This window comes from Acomys russatus, chromosome 16 (genome assembly GCF_903995435.1).
Source record: "Acomys russatus chromosome 16, mAcoRus1.1, whole genome shotgun sequence".
In the NCBI taxonomy this organism is placed as follows: Eukaryota; Metazoa; Chordata; class Mammalia; order Rodentia; family Muridae; genus Acomys; species Acomys russatus.
In genome coordinates, this window is record NC_067152.1 from 36,209,417 (window position 1) to 36,222,938 (window position 13,522).

Here is a 13,522-nt window from a genome sequence, read left to right on the forward strand (position 1 = left end):
TTTAACATCTTAAAGTAACCAAGCACATACCGGGAATGACTTGATCAAGATATACAGCCAGGAGGACATAGAATACACTATCAAGAGCTAGCATGAGGAGAGTAATAATTAGAGGATAAGGGCCTTCTGTCAAATTCAAAAATAAGGCACCTTCATTAAAATCTTCTAAATGCATAACCTGAAGAAAAAAAACAGACAACACCAACTTTATTCCATAAAAAGTATTAGAACAAAGCTAACACTACTAAGTATAATTCGCTATATACAGAGAAACATTAACAACACTATTTTTAAAAAGTAATTAGTAAGATGGTCTTACAGGAAAAACTGTTGAGACCACAAAAAAACATTTACCTAAATGATTCATTTAATCATGGTTTCTATTCTGTATGGGGGAGGGTGTTTGTTTTGCTTCCGTTTTTGAGATAGGATCTCTATATGAGGACCAGCCTGGCCTTGAACTCACAGAGATCTGCTTGCCTCTGCCTCCTGATTAAAGGAAGCATTTGAAGGCGAGCTGGGATTATAGGCAGGAAGCACCATGCTCTCCTTTTAACTCTTTGTCTTCTTTGCCTGTGGTTGTTAAGCTTGTATACAACACTCCCTGAGTCATTTAATTCTAATGCAATGATAATCAAAGGAAATAAAAGTATAGTGTTAATAACACCTAAGCAAATGGACCAAACAAATATTACAGAATAAAATTATGGTGAACACATCTATAATTCTGAAAAGAAGATAGTGTTTTGATTTATGCAATTACTGACATATACACAGTAGGCAAATGTGTTAAGAGAAGCGTTCTGGAGCTAAGGCCTTGTTTAGGTGCAAGTCCTTTCCCTGAATAAACTCACTTATTAATACTCCTCAATTTCAGTCCTCTCATCTCTGAACTGAAGGAGATCAATTAAATGATATTTAAGGGTTCTGTCACTCCGAACAAAAATGTATGACTATAGTTCTACTTTTTGAAGAAAAAGACTCAATAAAGTTTCAAGGTGTGTAATAATGACTCTTAAGTAATTAAATCTTGCTTAATATGATATTTATAAATAATTTATTCTAATGTTACCTCATAAAGCATCTATATAATATCACACATAAATTACATATAGTAAGAAACCATAATTTCCTTTGTACAATAACTAAGTTTATGTTCTATTCTATAAATTGCTCCTTATGAGATTTTTTCATTTGATTCTGACTACATACATAAGAAAAAACAAATATATAAATCTAAATATTATTAATTTTAAAATTTGTTTTATAACCACTTGAGAGACACCATGTGGGTACTGAGAATTGAACTTTGATCCCCTGAAAAAGTAGCTAGTTCTCTTAACAACTAAGACATTTCTCCTGCCCCTAATTCTAAACATTATTTAGATAAATGACAATTCCACAGTTCTTAGATCAATAAAATTATTATTTTAATCATTACAACTTTGCTCTGTGTCACGCACAATTTTCTGTTCAGCATTCTTCTAAAATAAATTTATAAATGTTACCATAGAGCAGTGAAGATTACTTGGAACTTAAACCAGTAACTTCTAATAAACTGAGTTATGATACCAAAACAGTGTTATGAGGTACACTAAAGCAAAAAACTTAAGAATTTGGGCTGGAGAGATGGCTCAGAAGTTAAGGGCACTGATTGCTCCTCCAGAGGTCCTGAATTCAATTCCCAGCAACCACATGGTGGCTCACAACCATCTATAATGTGATCTGATGCGCAATTCTGATCTGCAGGTGTATGTGTAGGCAGAGCACTATATACACAATTAATTAATTAATTAATTAATCTTTTTTAAAACTGATGTATTTGTCAGCAAGACATTCAATTGAAAACCTAGGTTGGAAAAATTCTAAATGAAAGCAGATATAAAATGTACTCGCTAGTATACTTCTTTGTTTCTGGTGAAATTTAAGTTTTCTTACATTTCTTCTCATGAAATTATAGTATTGTTTGTTTACATTGAATTGGCAAGAAGAGAAAACACTTGGTGAATGAAAGATGAATATATTACCAACCTGTGCAATACCAATCAGAAAGGTGCACTGGCACAAAGGGCTGAAGAGCCACACTAGCGATCTGGGGAAACGTTCCATGAGGACTATCAGAAGGCCAACAAATCCAAATGCCACTGTGACAAAAAACTCAACTACTCCCACGTGTTTTGATTTTTTAAAAAGAGGTGTCAGCATTAAAGCAAAAAACACCTAAAAAGCATAAATGTTAAGGTTAGTGTAAAACTCTTATACATTGATACAAAAGGAAAGATAACTATTTTTTGTCAAAGAAAGTTACGTTCATGAGAAACTACATCTATTAAACTTCCTGGTTGGAGAGATGGCTCAGTGGTTAAGAGCACTACTGCTCCTCCAGAGGACCCGGGTTCAAATCCCAGCACTGACATGGCAGCTCACAACTGTCTGTAACTCCAAGAACTGACACCATCATTCAGAAAGACAAGGAGGCAAAACACCAATGAACATAAAATAAAAATTATATATGTATATATATAATATATGCACATATGCATATATATAATTTCTGTTACAGGAATATGCTTTCTTTTCATACAAATGCTGGGTAAACATGACTACATTTACACAATAGAGTCCATAAGAAGCCATGTGTTAGCAGACTAGCTCTGGGGATCCACTTGCTTTTATTCTGTCACCTTCCCAATCCCCAACCTCCACACTGAAGCTTTGGACACATACAGTTGTACCCAGGCTTTATGTGGGTGAAGGAAATCTAAACTCAGGCAAGCACTTTACCAGTGAGTCATCCCCCAGGTCCTTAGTAAGCTTTTAAACAAGTATCCTATACTTTAGACTGAGTGTTGGAAATTATATATTAGGCCATTAGGCCAGAAATAGTTATTTATAATTTAGTTTTATAAAATGGAAATGACAGTAAAAGTATTTAACAATATACATATGGGCCAATCATAATGACAAATGGAATCTCTTAAAACAAAGGTCAGTCACTATATTCAACATTCAGTCAATATTCCAAATGAATATCAAGACTATTAAAGAACTACACTTTGCTGGCTGGGACACAGCAGGAGAGGTGAGCTGCAGCATGCTGTCCCCTGAGCTCTATCATCCTGCCCATGGCTCTGCCTGCCTTCCTCAGGAAGCCTGCTGGACCCCAGAAACATCCAGGTCAGACCCCTTCCCACCAATCCCCTGCCTGGCCAGTCCACCTGGGGCAAAGCCAGCAGAGGTGGGCAGCACGCTGTTCCCCGAGCTCCACTGTCAGGCCCACAGCTTTGCCTGTACTCCCAAGGAGTCCTGCTGGCATAAGGAACATCCAGCCAACACCAGGGACAACCAGATGGCTGACGGCCAGCATCAGAACAAGAGCAGAACAGGGCAACATGGCACCGTCAAAGCCCAGCTATCCCTACTACAACAAGCCCTGCCTATCTGGACACAGGCAAAGCATGAGAAAATGACCTTAAATCCAATCTTACAAAAATGATAGAGGCCTTAGCCTGGCACATGCCTGTAATCGCAGCACTCTGAGAGGCAGACAGATCTCTGTGAGTTCGAGGCCAGGCTGGCCTACAAAGCAAGTCCAGGACAGCCAATGCTACAGAGGATCTCTGTCTTGAAAAGCCAAAAACCAGAACTACAAAGGGATAGAGGCCTATAAAGAGGAAAGTAATACATCCCTTAAAGAAATACAGAAAAAAATAATCAAACAGGCGAAGAAAATGAATATAACAGTCGAAGACCTGAAAATGGAAATAGACGCAAAAGAGAAAACACAAACTGAGGAAATCCTGGGTGTGGAAAACCTAGGGAAGAGAGCAGGAACTACAGACACAAGCATCACCAACAGAATACAAGAGATGGAAGAGAGAATCTCAGGCATAGAAGACATGATTCAAGAAATCAATACATCAGTCAATGGAAATGATACATCTAAAAAGTTCCGGATACAAAACATCCAAGAAATCTGGGATGCTATGAAAAGATGAAACCTAAGAATAACAGGTAGAAAAGAAAGAGAAGATTCCTGACTCGAAGGCCCAGAGTTTATTTGTACCAAAATCATAGAAGAAAATTCCCCCAGCCTAAAGAAAGAGATGCCTATAAACATACAAGAAGCTTACAGAACACCAAATAGATTGGACCAGAAAAGGAAATCCTCTTGCCACATAATAATCAAAACAGTAAATGTACAAAACAAAGAAAGAATATTAAAAGCTGCAAGGAAAAAAGGTCAAGTAACATCAAAGGCAGACCTATCAGAATTCCACACAACTTCTCAACAGAGACTCTAAAAGCCAGAAAGGCCTAGGCAGATGTCTTTGCAAACTCTAAGATACCACAGATGTGAGCCCATAGATGGACAAAACAATATATTCCATGACAAAAAACAAATTTAAACAGCACCTTTGCACAAATCCAGCCTACAGAATATACTAGAAGGAAAACTCCAACCCAAAGAGTCTAACTATACCCAAGAACACAAAAGTTGTCCTGCCTACAAGATATGCAGGGATAAAGATGGAATAGAAATTGAGGGAATGGCCTATCAATGACTGGTCCATCTTGAGACCCATCACATGAGCAAGCACATTCCTGACACTATTAATGATATTCAGTTATACTTGCAAACAGGAGCCTAGAATAACTGCCCTCTGAGAGGTTTCTCCCAGTACCTACAGAGGCCCACAGCCAAACATCAGGCAGAGCTCAGGGAATCTTAGGGAAGAGGAGGAGGAAAAGATTAAAGGAACCAGAGGGGTCAAGGACACAAGAAAACCTTCAGAATCACCTAAGCTGGGCCCATAGGGACTCACAGAGACTGAACCACAACTTGAAACCATGCATGGAAAGGAAACCTAGGCCCCTACACATCTGCAGCAGATGTGCAGCTTGGTTCTCATGTGGTTCGCCTAACAGCAGGAACAGGGGTTGTCTCTGACTCTCCTGTCTCCCCTAACTGGGCTACCTTGCCTAGCCTCAATAAGAGGAGATGTGCCTAGTCCTACTACAGCTTGATATGCCAAGATGGGTTGATATCCATGGGAGGCCTTACCTTTTCTGAGGGAAAAGGAGGGGACATAGGGCAGAGGAAGGAACTGGGAGGAGAAGAGGGAGAGGGAGCATCTGGATGCAAGGTTAATTAATTTATTTTAAAAACTACATTTAAAAAAACAAAGAAAAGCTTTAAAACTATCCTATAATATAAACTAACTTGAAAAGGCCAGGGCCTCATGAAGGGAGAAAAATAATATAGCAGCGCAATTTTCCACATGACTATATAAAGACAACTATAGAACTACATATAAAATATGACGCACCAAAACAAATTAGATTTAAACATGAGATTATATTGTAATTTTTGAAAAACATGGCAATAAAATACTATATCATATACTATTTAGTTATTTATCTGTAACTTAGTAAAAAACGTTTTTAATGTAAAATTGACTACGTTAACTAAAGAGAAAGACCTTAACTACATTACCAAGTACCTTGGCAGTTTGCGTTAAAATACTCACAGATGATAATCCATACAGGAAGAACAGTAGAAAAATCACTAGGCTGCTACTCTGAGGGAATAAGGAAGAAGCCGTTGCAATGACAGCCATAAGAAGCGACATGAGGAAAATTAAGCTTGTGTACAGAAGAACCCAGGAAAGCCTACAATGGAAGTGCAAACACATTTATAATCAAATGAACCAGGCTTCATTAGTGGGGAAAAAAAATCACTTTACACTAAATTTCTAATTTGTTTTAGCCATATTTAATTACTTTGTTCGCATATTTTCATGTGCTGAACATTAATATTGCTAGGGAGTCAAGAATAAAGTACTAGTCAAGCCACAGGTGGATGTGAATGATATAAAATGCTATTTCTCAGAGTCAAAAGCTTTAATTTAAGAGCAATTCATGATTAAAGCTAATACTCTCAAAAGCCTGCGAGCACTATAAGTAAACTGTAAGAGTTTACTAAGTTAATATGATTGTTTTCTTTATGAAATGAACTATACTTAAACTCCTGATGGCTTTAGTGTCATAAACCCAAAAGTCCTTACCAATTAATGGCAATAATTATCATACCTATGCAAGTTGGGCCACTGGTTAATGAGATCAACCAGAGTCACTATTTTAACTCAGTATTTCCCTTCGAATCAGAGCTCAATGAAACTATAATTAGTTATTTCTTTATACTTTATTTTTCCAGTAGCACTAAAAAAAAAAATCATTTAAAAAATTCAAATTTATTTTAAGCACTTGAGTTTATACATGTTAGTCACTAAGCTAAATTCATCTAGCAATTTCAATTTTAAAAATCTCATATTCTAAGAAAAATGAAAATATGAGGAGGAATCAGGATCTGCACTATACCAAACTGGGCAAACAAAAGTATATGGCTTAAAATCAGTATATTTAATATAACTGTAAATTATAATAAATAATAAATCATTAAACATACCAAAAAGCAGTGTCATGAAGTCCCATTATTTTTAAAAATTCCTTTAACTTTTTTTCTTTTTCTGCTACAATGTGAATTGCCAAAAAGTATCCAAAAGGTGAAAATGCAATAACTAGATATATTAAAATGACTCCACGGGGAAAGGTATCTATTTCTACAGCAGCAGTTTCCCCCATAATAACAGCTTTAATTGACTCCAGCTCCTTCCACAGAGAAACATTGGTCTTCAACTATAATTAGAAAATGTAAATACATTTAATTACTTTAATTGTGACAATAGCTCCTAATAAAATATGCTTATTATACACCTTAAATTAGTACATAACCTCATGCAAATAAAATACTCAAAAAGTCACACACCTGAAATAGGGTGAGTGACCATAATATCATAATATAAAGTAGAATTCTACTTTTAATTCATTCTAGAAATTAAAAGTTTGAAGATTTTGAATGATTAAATTTTGATTAATTCATCCAATAAAATAAAATCATACAAATTTATTACCACATTAAGCAGATTAAAGGCATAATAAGAATATGCTTCAAGCCGGGGGTGGTGGTGCACACCTGTAATCCCAGCACTCGGGAGGCAGAGGCAGGTGGATCGCTGTGAGTTTGAGGCCAGCCTAGTCTACAAAGTGAGTCCAAAACAGCCAAAGCTACACAAAGAAACTCTGTCTTGAAAAATAAAAATAAATAAAAGCATATGTTTCACTTACGAAAATGAAACCAGTTCTGCGAAATCTTTCATTCCTGGTAGATAAATGATGTGCATGCTACTCTCACTAATGCCAAAATGATGTTTTTTCTTTAAACTTCAACTGGGGGTGGAGATGGCTCAGTGGTTAAGAGCACTGGCTACTCTTCCAGAGGACCCAGGTTCAATTCCCAGCACCCACATGGCAGCTCACAACTGTCTGTAACTCTTGTTCCTGGCAATCTGACACCCTCACACAGATATACATGCAGGAAAAACACCAATGCTCATAAAATAAAAATAAATAGAACATTTTTTAAAAGAAAAAGAAAAGAATATGCTACTTCAACGCTGAGGCTTGATAGAATGATTAATAGCCACCCTTCCTGTGGCTATATTTAAAAAGCTCTCTTAAAGAACATGCTTTCTGGGGCTAGAGAGATGGCTCAATGGTTAAGAGCACTGACTGCTTTCCAGAGAACCTAGTTTCAAATCCCAGCACCTGCATGGCAAGTCACATTGTCTGTAACTCCAAGATCTGGCATTCATATAGACACACAAGTAAGCAAACACCATGGCACGTAAAATAAAGGTAAGTAAAATTTTTTAAAGAGCATGTTTTCTTACTGCTTTAAAACTTTACATGCCAGGCATGGTAGAACACACCTTTAATTCCAGCACTTGGGAGGCAGAGGCAGGCGGATCACTGTGAGTTCGAGGCCAGCCTGGTCTACAAAGCAAGTCCAGGACAGCCAAGGCTACACAGAGAAACCTTGTCGGGAGAGGGGTAGAGGGGGGAAGCTGATACATACACAACATATTTACAGAATTTTTGTTTTGTTTTGTGTTTTTGAGACAGGGTCTCTCTGCGTAGCCCTGGCTGTCCTGGACTCACTTTGTAGACCAAGCTGCCCTCAAACTCACAGTGATCTGCCTACCTCTACATCCTGAGTGCTGGGATTAAAGGCATGTGCCACCACACCCAGCTATATTTACAGAATTATGTAATAAAAATGTTTACCACTTGATACTTCTAATATTCCAATAAATGCCTAACCTACAAGTCTGTACTCTTCACAGTGCTCTGTGCTTGTAGTGGCTAATGTCTGACTAAAGCACAATTAAGTTCTGTAGCAGCAACACAGCGACACATCTAATACTTCCATCTTTATCTTAAACAATACAATTGAACCAGTACACTATTACAGAACCCCAATATGTTCACTGCATGTTGACTGTAAGAATTTATAAGGCAATTCTACATATATCCCTTTCTTTGGTTCTTGTAAGAATCTTGTCTCACACACACACACAAAAGTATTATTTTAAGTCAATGTACTACCTAGGAATTTAACAACTAGGAGAGGCAGGACTCTTGTTTAGATTTCAATTCCTCTTCTATCACCATTCATACATACTCTGAATGTATAAAGACTGTTCATATGCATTTTTGTTTGTGTGTTTGTTTTCAATACACAGTTTATCTTTCTGTGGCACTGGCTGTCCTGGAACTCATTCTGTAGACCAGGCTGGCCTTGAACTCACAGAGATTCGCCTGTCTCTGCCTCCTGAGTGCTGGGATAAAAGACATGCGCTACCACTGCCCAGCCATATGCATTTTTTAAATTAAAATATTTCTTAATAAGTATCTATTTGAAACACCAAATAGGAAAAACCTCACAGATCCTAGAGAAAATGGAGAAATGTGGTATGAAATCCTAAGGCACAAAATTTAAGGCTCGTTTTTCTAAAGTGGGACATGTTGAATGTTGAATCAGGTCCTATCTTTAGAACATAATTTAAGAATATATGCAGCATCTTAGAGGCAGAATTGTACTGAAGAACAGACTGAGGAGTCAAAGGACCATAAACTGGTCCTCTGCCAGTTCTTCAGAGTCCTTAAGTTACCTGAGATTACCTTATTTCAGTTTCTGTCTCAGAGAGTTGTAAACATTAAATGAATTTATATTAGAACATAACTTAAAAAATTAAAAAAAATTTAATAAAGAAGATATTTATTAAATAAAAAACAAAAGCTAGCATTACAATTAAGATAATAAAAGCAGCCATCTTCTTTAACTTATGTGTGTTCAAGAGGAAAGGTCTAAAAGCTCAGATCCTTCATAATACATGAATAGTTCAGAAATATTACCTATAATCAATAAATACAAAATAATATCAATACATAGTATGGTGAATAATATTCATAAAACTATCCAATAAAGTTAGGCTTCAAAAACTATTAACTTAGAAAATGTAATTTCCATTTTATCCTTTTTATCAAATGATTATAAGTTATATTATATATTTTTTAAGTAATTTAACCAACTCCAGCTTTAAAGAATTAAGGAATAATTATTAAAATGTGGTTTGATTTTCTTCCTTTCTTAAATTTACCTGTATAATGGCAGCATCTATTGATGCCTGTAAAACTGTAAACCCTGAAGACCAGTACTGAGCAGCATCACAGGATTTTGAACAGTCAGCTATAAGGAGAAAAATATACGATGCAGATTCTGTACAATATTGTAAGTGCTTTCTTCTGAAAACAAAACATGGCAAGTTACCAAAGGAGCATAATAAATCAATATCTATGGGGTAAAAGAAAACATGCTACTATCCTTCGAAGACAAGTACTGTTAAGATTACTATTGATTTGAATGCTCAGACAAAATTATACATGTTAGGGGCTGGCAGGATGGGTCAGTGAGGAAAAGTACCTGCCACACAAGCCTGAGAACCCAAGTTCTAGCCATGAAAACAACAAAAGTCCAGATATGGTTCCTTGTATGTGTAACCCAAGCATTCCTCTGGTGAGATGACAGACAGACAGGAGAAATGCTCAGAGGGTCATGGGCCAGCTAGCCTGGGGTACAAAGCATTCCTCTGGTGAGATGACAGAGGGTCATGGGCTAGCCTGGGGTACAAAGCAGTAGAAACAACAGAAGAAACCCTGCTTCAACAAGATAAAAGAAACCCAACTTCCAAAAGTTGTCCTCTGACCTCCAACACAGATACAGCAGAATTTACATACAGTCACACGCATTTCACATAACACACACACACACACACACACACACACACACACCTCATATAAAATAAAGCAAAAATTATATGTGATGGGATAGTGGATGGTAAATGAATAAAGATGCCAATTCACTATAAACATAATTATTTAAAAGTCACTTTCTATGGTTGGAGAGATGGCTCAGTGGTTAAGAATACTGGCTGCCATTATGGACATCGGTGTGGCTATTCCTCAAGAAGATGGGAATCAATCTACCTGAAGTTCCAACTACACTACTCTTGGGCATATACCCAAAGAATGATTCATCCTACCACAGAGACACTTGCTCAACCATGTTCATTGCTCTTTTCATAATAGCCAGAAACTGGAAACAACCTAGATGCCCTTCAATAGCAGAATGGATAAAGAAAATGTGATATAATTATACAACAGAGTACTACTCAGCCATTAAAAAAAAAAAAAAGGCATCACAAAATGTGCAGGCAAATGGATGGAACTAAAAATAAAAAATAAAAAATAAAAAATCATCCTGAATAATGAATCTCAGACCCAGAAAGACAAAGATGGAGTGTATTCATTTCTATATGGATATTAGTGATGAAGTCAATGACAACCAAGCTACAATCCATAAAGCCATGGAAGATAGGTATAGAGCAAGAGACTAGAGGGAACAGACAGATCTCATTAGGAAAGGAAAGCCATATTTATGCATATATTGAAGAGAGGGTCTGGAATGGGAGATCAAGTGAAGATGGGGAGGAAAGAGGAGAACGAGGGAGGGAATACAGGGAGAGGGAGCTAAAATTAATGGATATTTGAGGGGTAGTATAGAAGTCTAATGAAGTCTAATAAGGTAAAACCTAAAACCTAAACATATACAAAGGTGAGCTAAATGAAAACATCTAATAATGGGAGAGACAGAGACCTGACTGGCCATTTCTTGTCACCAAATGAAGCTCCCAATATCAGGTTTGGGTTACATCTAATTGAGTTGTTGGTCAACAGGGCCCCACAGGAATCTCCAAACAACCCAGGCTGTTACCAAGACTACAGGTTGCACTCCACAAACTGGCAGCAAGGCCCCACTGCTGAAGACAGCACCAACACAACTCACTGAACATAGAGGCGTCGAGCTTGCGCCTCCCCCTGTGATCCAGCATCTTTGTTACAGGAAAGAACTTTATATGCTATCAAAACAAAATGTCAACATCAAGTCAGTCACAAACCCTTTAACTACAATGGTGAATTACCTACAAGATACCCTACGACAATGGTGGCACAAAGTCTGTGGGAGTAACCAACAAATAGCTGATCTGACTTAAAGCCTATTCCATTCTATGGAACCCATAACCAACACTGCTTGGGTGACCAAGAACCAGAGACTAGATAGCCCAGGGACCTGGGCCAAAACCAAATAATACAGGTCTGAAAGAAAAACAAAAATGCAGGGATAAAATTACTCCTGATGATATTCTGCTATACTCACACATCTGTACTTTATTTAACCATCATCAGAGAAGCTTTCTCCTGCAGTAGATAGGAACAAATATAGAAACCCACAACCAAACATTACACAGAGAATAAGAGACTATAGGATATTCATGAGATGTCTCCATCAAATCCCTCTCCTCAGAGCTCAGGGAAGCCTGAGGAAGAGGAGGCATAAAGAATGTAAGAGCCAAAGGGGATGAAGCCACCAAGAAAGCAAGGCCCTCTAAAACCAACATGAGCAAAGCTCATAAAAACTCAACAAGACCAAAGCAGGTCCTCTGCGCTTATATAACTGTCCCCAGTTTAGTCTCTGTGGGCTTCCTAAGCGTATGAGTGAGTGGGTCTCTGACTCATGTGCCCTCTCTTGGGCTCTTTTCCTTCTGTTGGTCGTTCTAGTCTGACTTCAATGTCATAGTCTTTATTTTATTTTGTTATACTTTTTAAAAAGATGAATGAATGTATGGACAGATGGATGTGAACCTAGCCACTAGGATAAAGATTAACAGTGGAACTGTCATTTATATCTGCTGGAAGAGAGAAAATCAGTTTTCTCTAATGGAATGACACTGAGTATATGAACCAATCCAGGCCAGATCTCATGTTCAGAAATAGCTGACCAGCAAATAGACTCCACGGGGAGTGTGTGTGTGTGTGTGTGCGTGTGTGTGTGTATACGCGCGCGTGCACGCACAGAACACGAAGCATGCACAGATGCACATACATACGAACAGGCAAAATACTCATGAATATAAAATAAAACAAATCACTTTTATTTTTTAAGGTAAATCATTCCACACTGCACATTTTAGAGCATCTGACATATACGTGAACAGGTCCAAGTTCATAAAAAGAGACCTAAGAATTTTCCACAAAAGCTTTTGGAATAAAGGAAAAGCTTGGAATAAGCTAGCCAAGCTTAATAGTGAAGGTAATATGGCACAGTAAACAGTTGATACTATCTTTTCATGGGTTTAAACAACTGAAGGCAGTTTTCTATGTTTCAAATGTAAACTTAAGGAATTTCACTGGTAGGAGACCTTGAGATTTTAAACATTTATATCATACCACAGTGAAAATAGGTATATGAAGGAAAATATATTTAGAAAGTCATACAATAAAAGATACAATTTTGTCTTTTAACTGTAATTGACATTTACATAAGCACATTAAAATTAAAATGAATAATATAGCTATTTTATATAGCATACATATAATATAGATATATATTTGGATACTTATGCATACCCAATTTTTATTTCTAGATACAGGGTCTCACCATGGACTCCAGCTGGCCCAGAACGCACTATGTAAGCCAGGCTAGCCCTGAAGACACAGAAAGCTGCCTGGGAGAAAAGGTGAGTGCCACCACATCCAACCTCACACTGCCCATAGTAGTTTTCCTAAAAATAAGTACAGTTGTACATGACAGTAATGAACACCATCTTATTTGGAGTATAAAGAAATGCATTTAACATTTAGTTCAATGATTAGATAAAAGTTGTTTACCTCTTGAATCCATGTAAATAGAAGATACTGGAATCATATCGGGGAAAAAACGAAGTTCATAGGACATGATGTCTTTGAAAACCACACCTACAAAGTTGCTGGTCTTAGAAAGACTGGATGCTAGCATTTCATTCTCATTTGCATATTCTTCAGTAATTATAACTATAAAATATTAGAACAATGTAATAAATGTACAAATTGCCAACAGCTTACTGTAACAATAATAGATCCATTTTATTACTGTATTTCATAAACAGAATATTTTATCAGTACTTTTATCTTACTAATTTCTTAGAAAATGAAAATAACTGCAAAGAAAATAATGCCATAA

The 13,522-nt window shown here is 36.9% G+C and overlaps 1 protein-coding gene across 1 annotated transcript in view; it reads right to left on the reverse strand.

Moving 5' to 3' along the window:
* Positions 1-13,522, reverse strand: part of Abca5 (ATP binding cassette subfamily A member 5) — a 65,205-nt gene that overhangs the window by 49,074 nt on the left and 2,609 nt on the right. Inside the window, exons 3-8 of the mRNA XM_051158965.1 lie at positions 13,192-13,353; positions 9,564-9,652; positions 6,470-6,699; positions 5,532-5,673; positions 2,032-2,220; positions 31-178 (exon numbers count right to left, since the gene is read on the reverse strand). Of these exons, the coding sequence (XP_051014922.1) occupies positions 31-178; positions 2,032-2,220; positions 5,532-5,673; positions 6,470-6,699; positions 9,564-9,652; positions 13,192-13,353 (960 nt within the window). The remainder of the gene's footprint in view (positions 1-30; positions 179-2,031; positions 2,221-5,531; positions 5,674-6,469; positions 6,700-9,563; positions 9,653-13,191; positions 13,354-13,522) is intronic.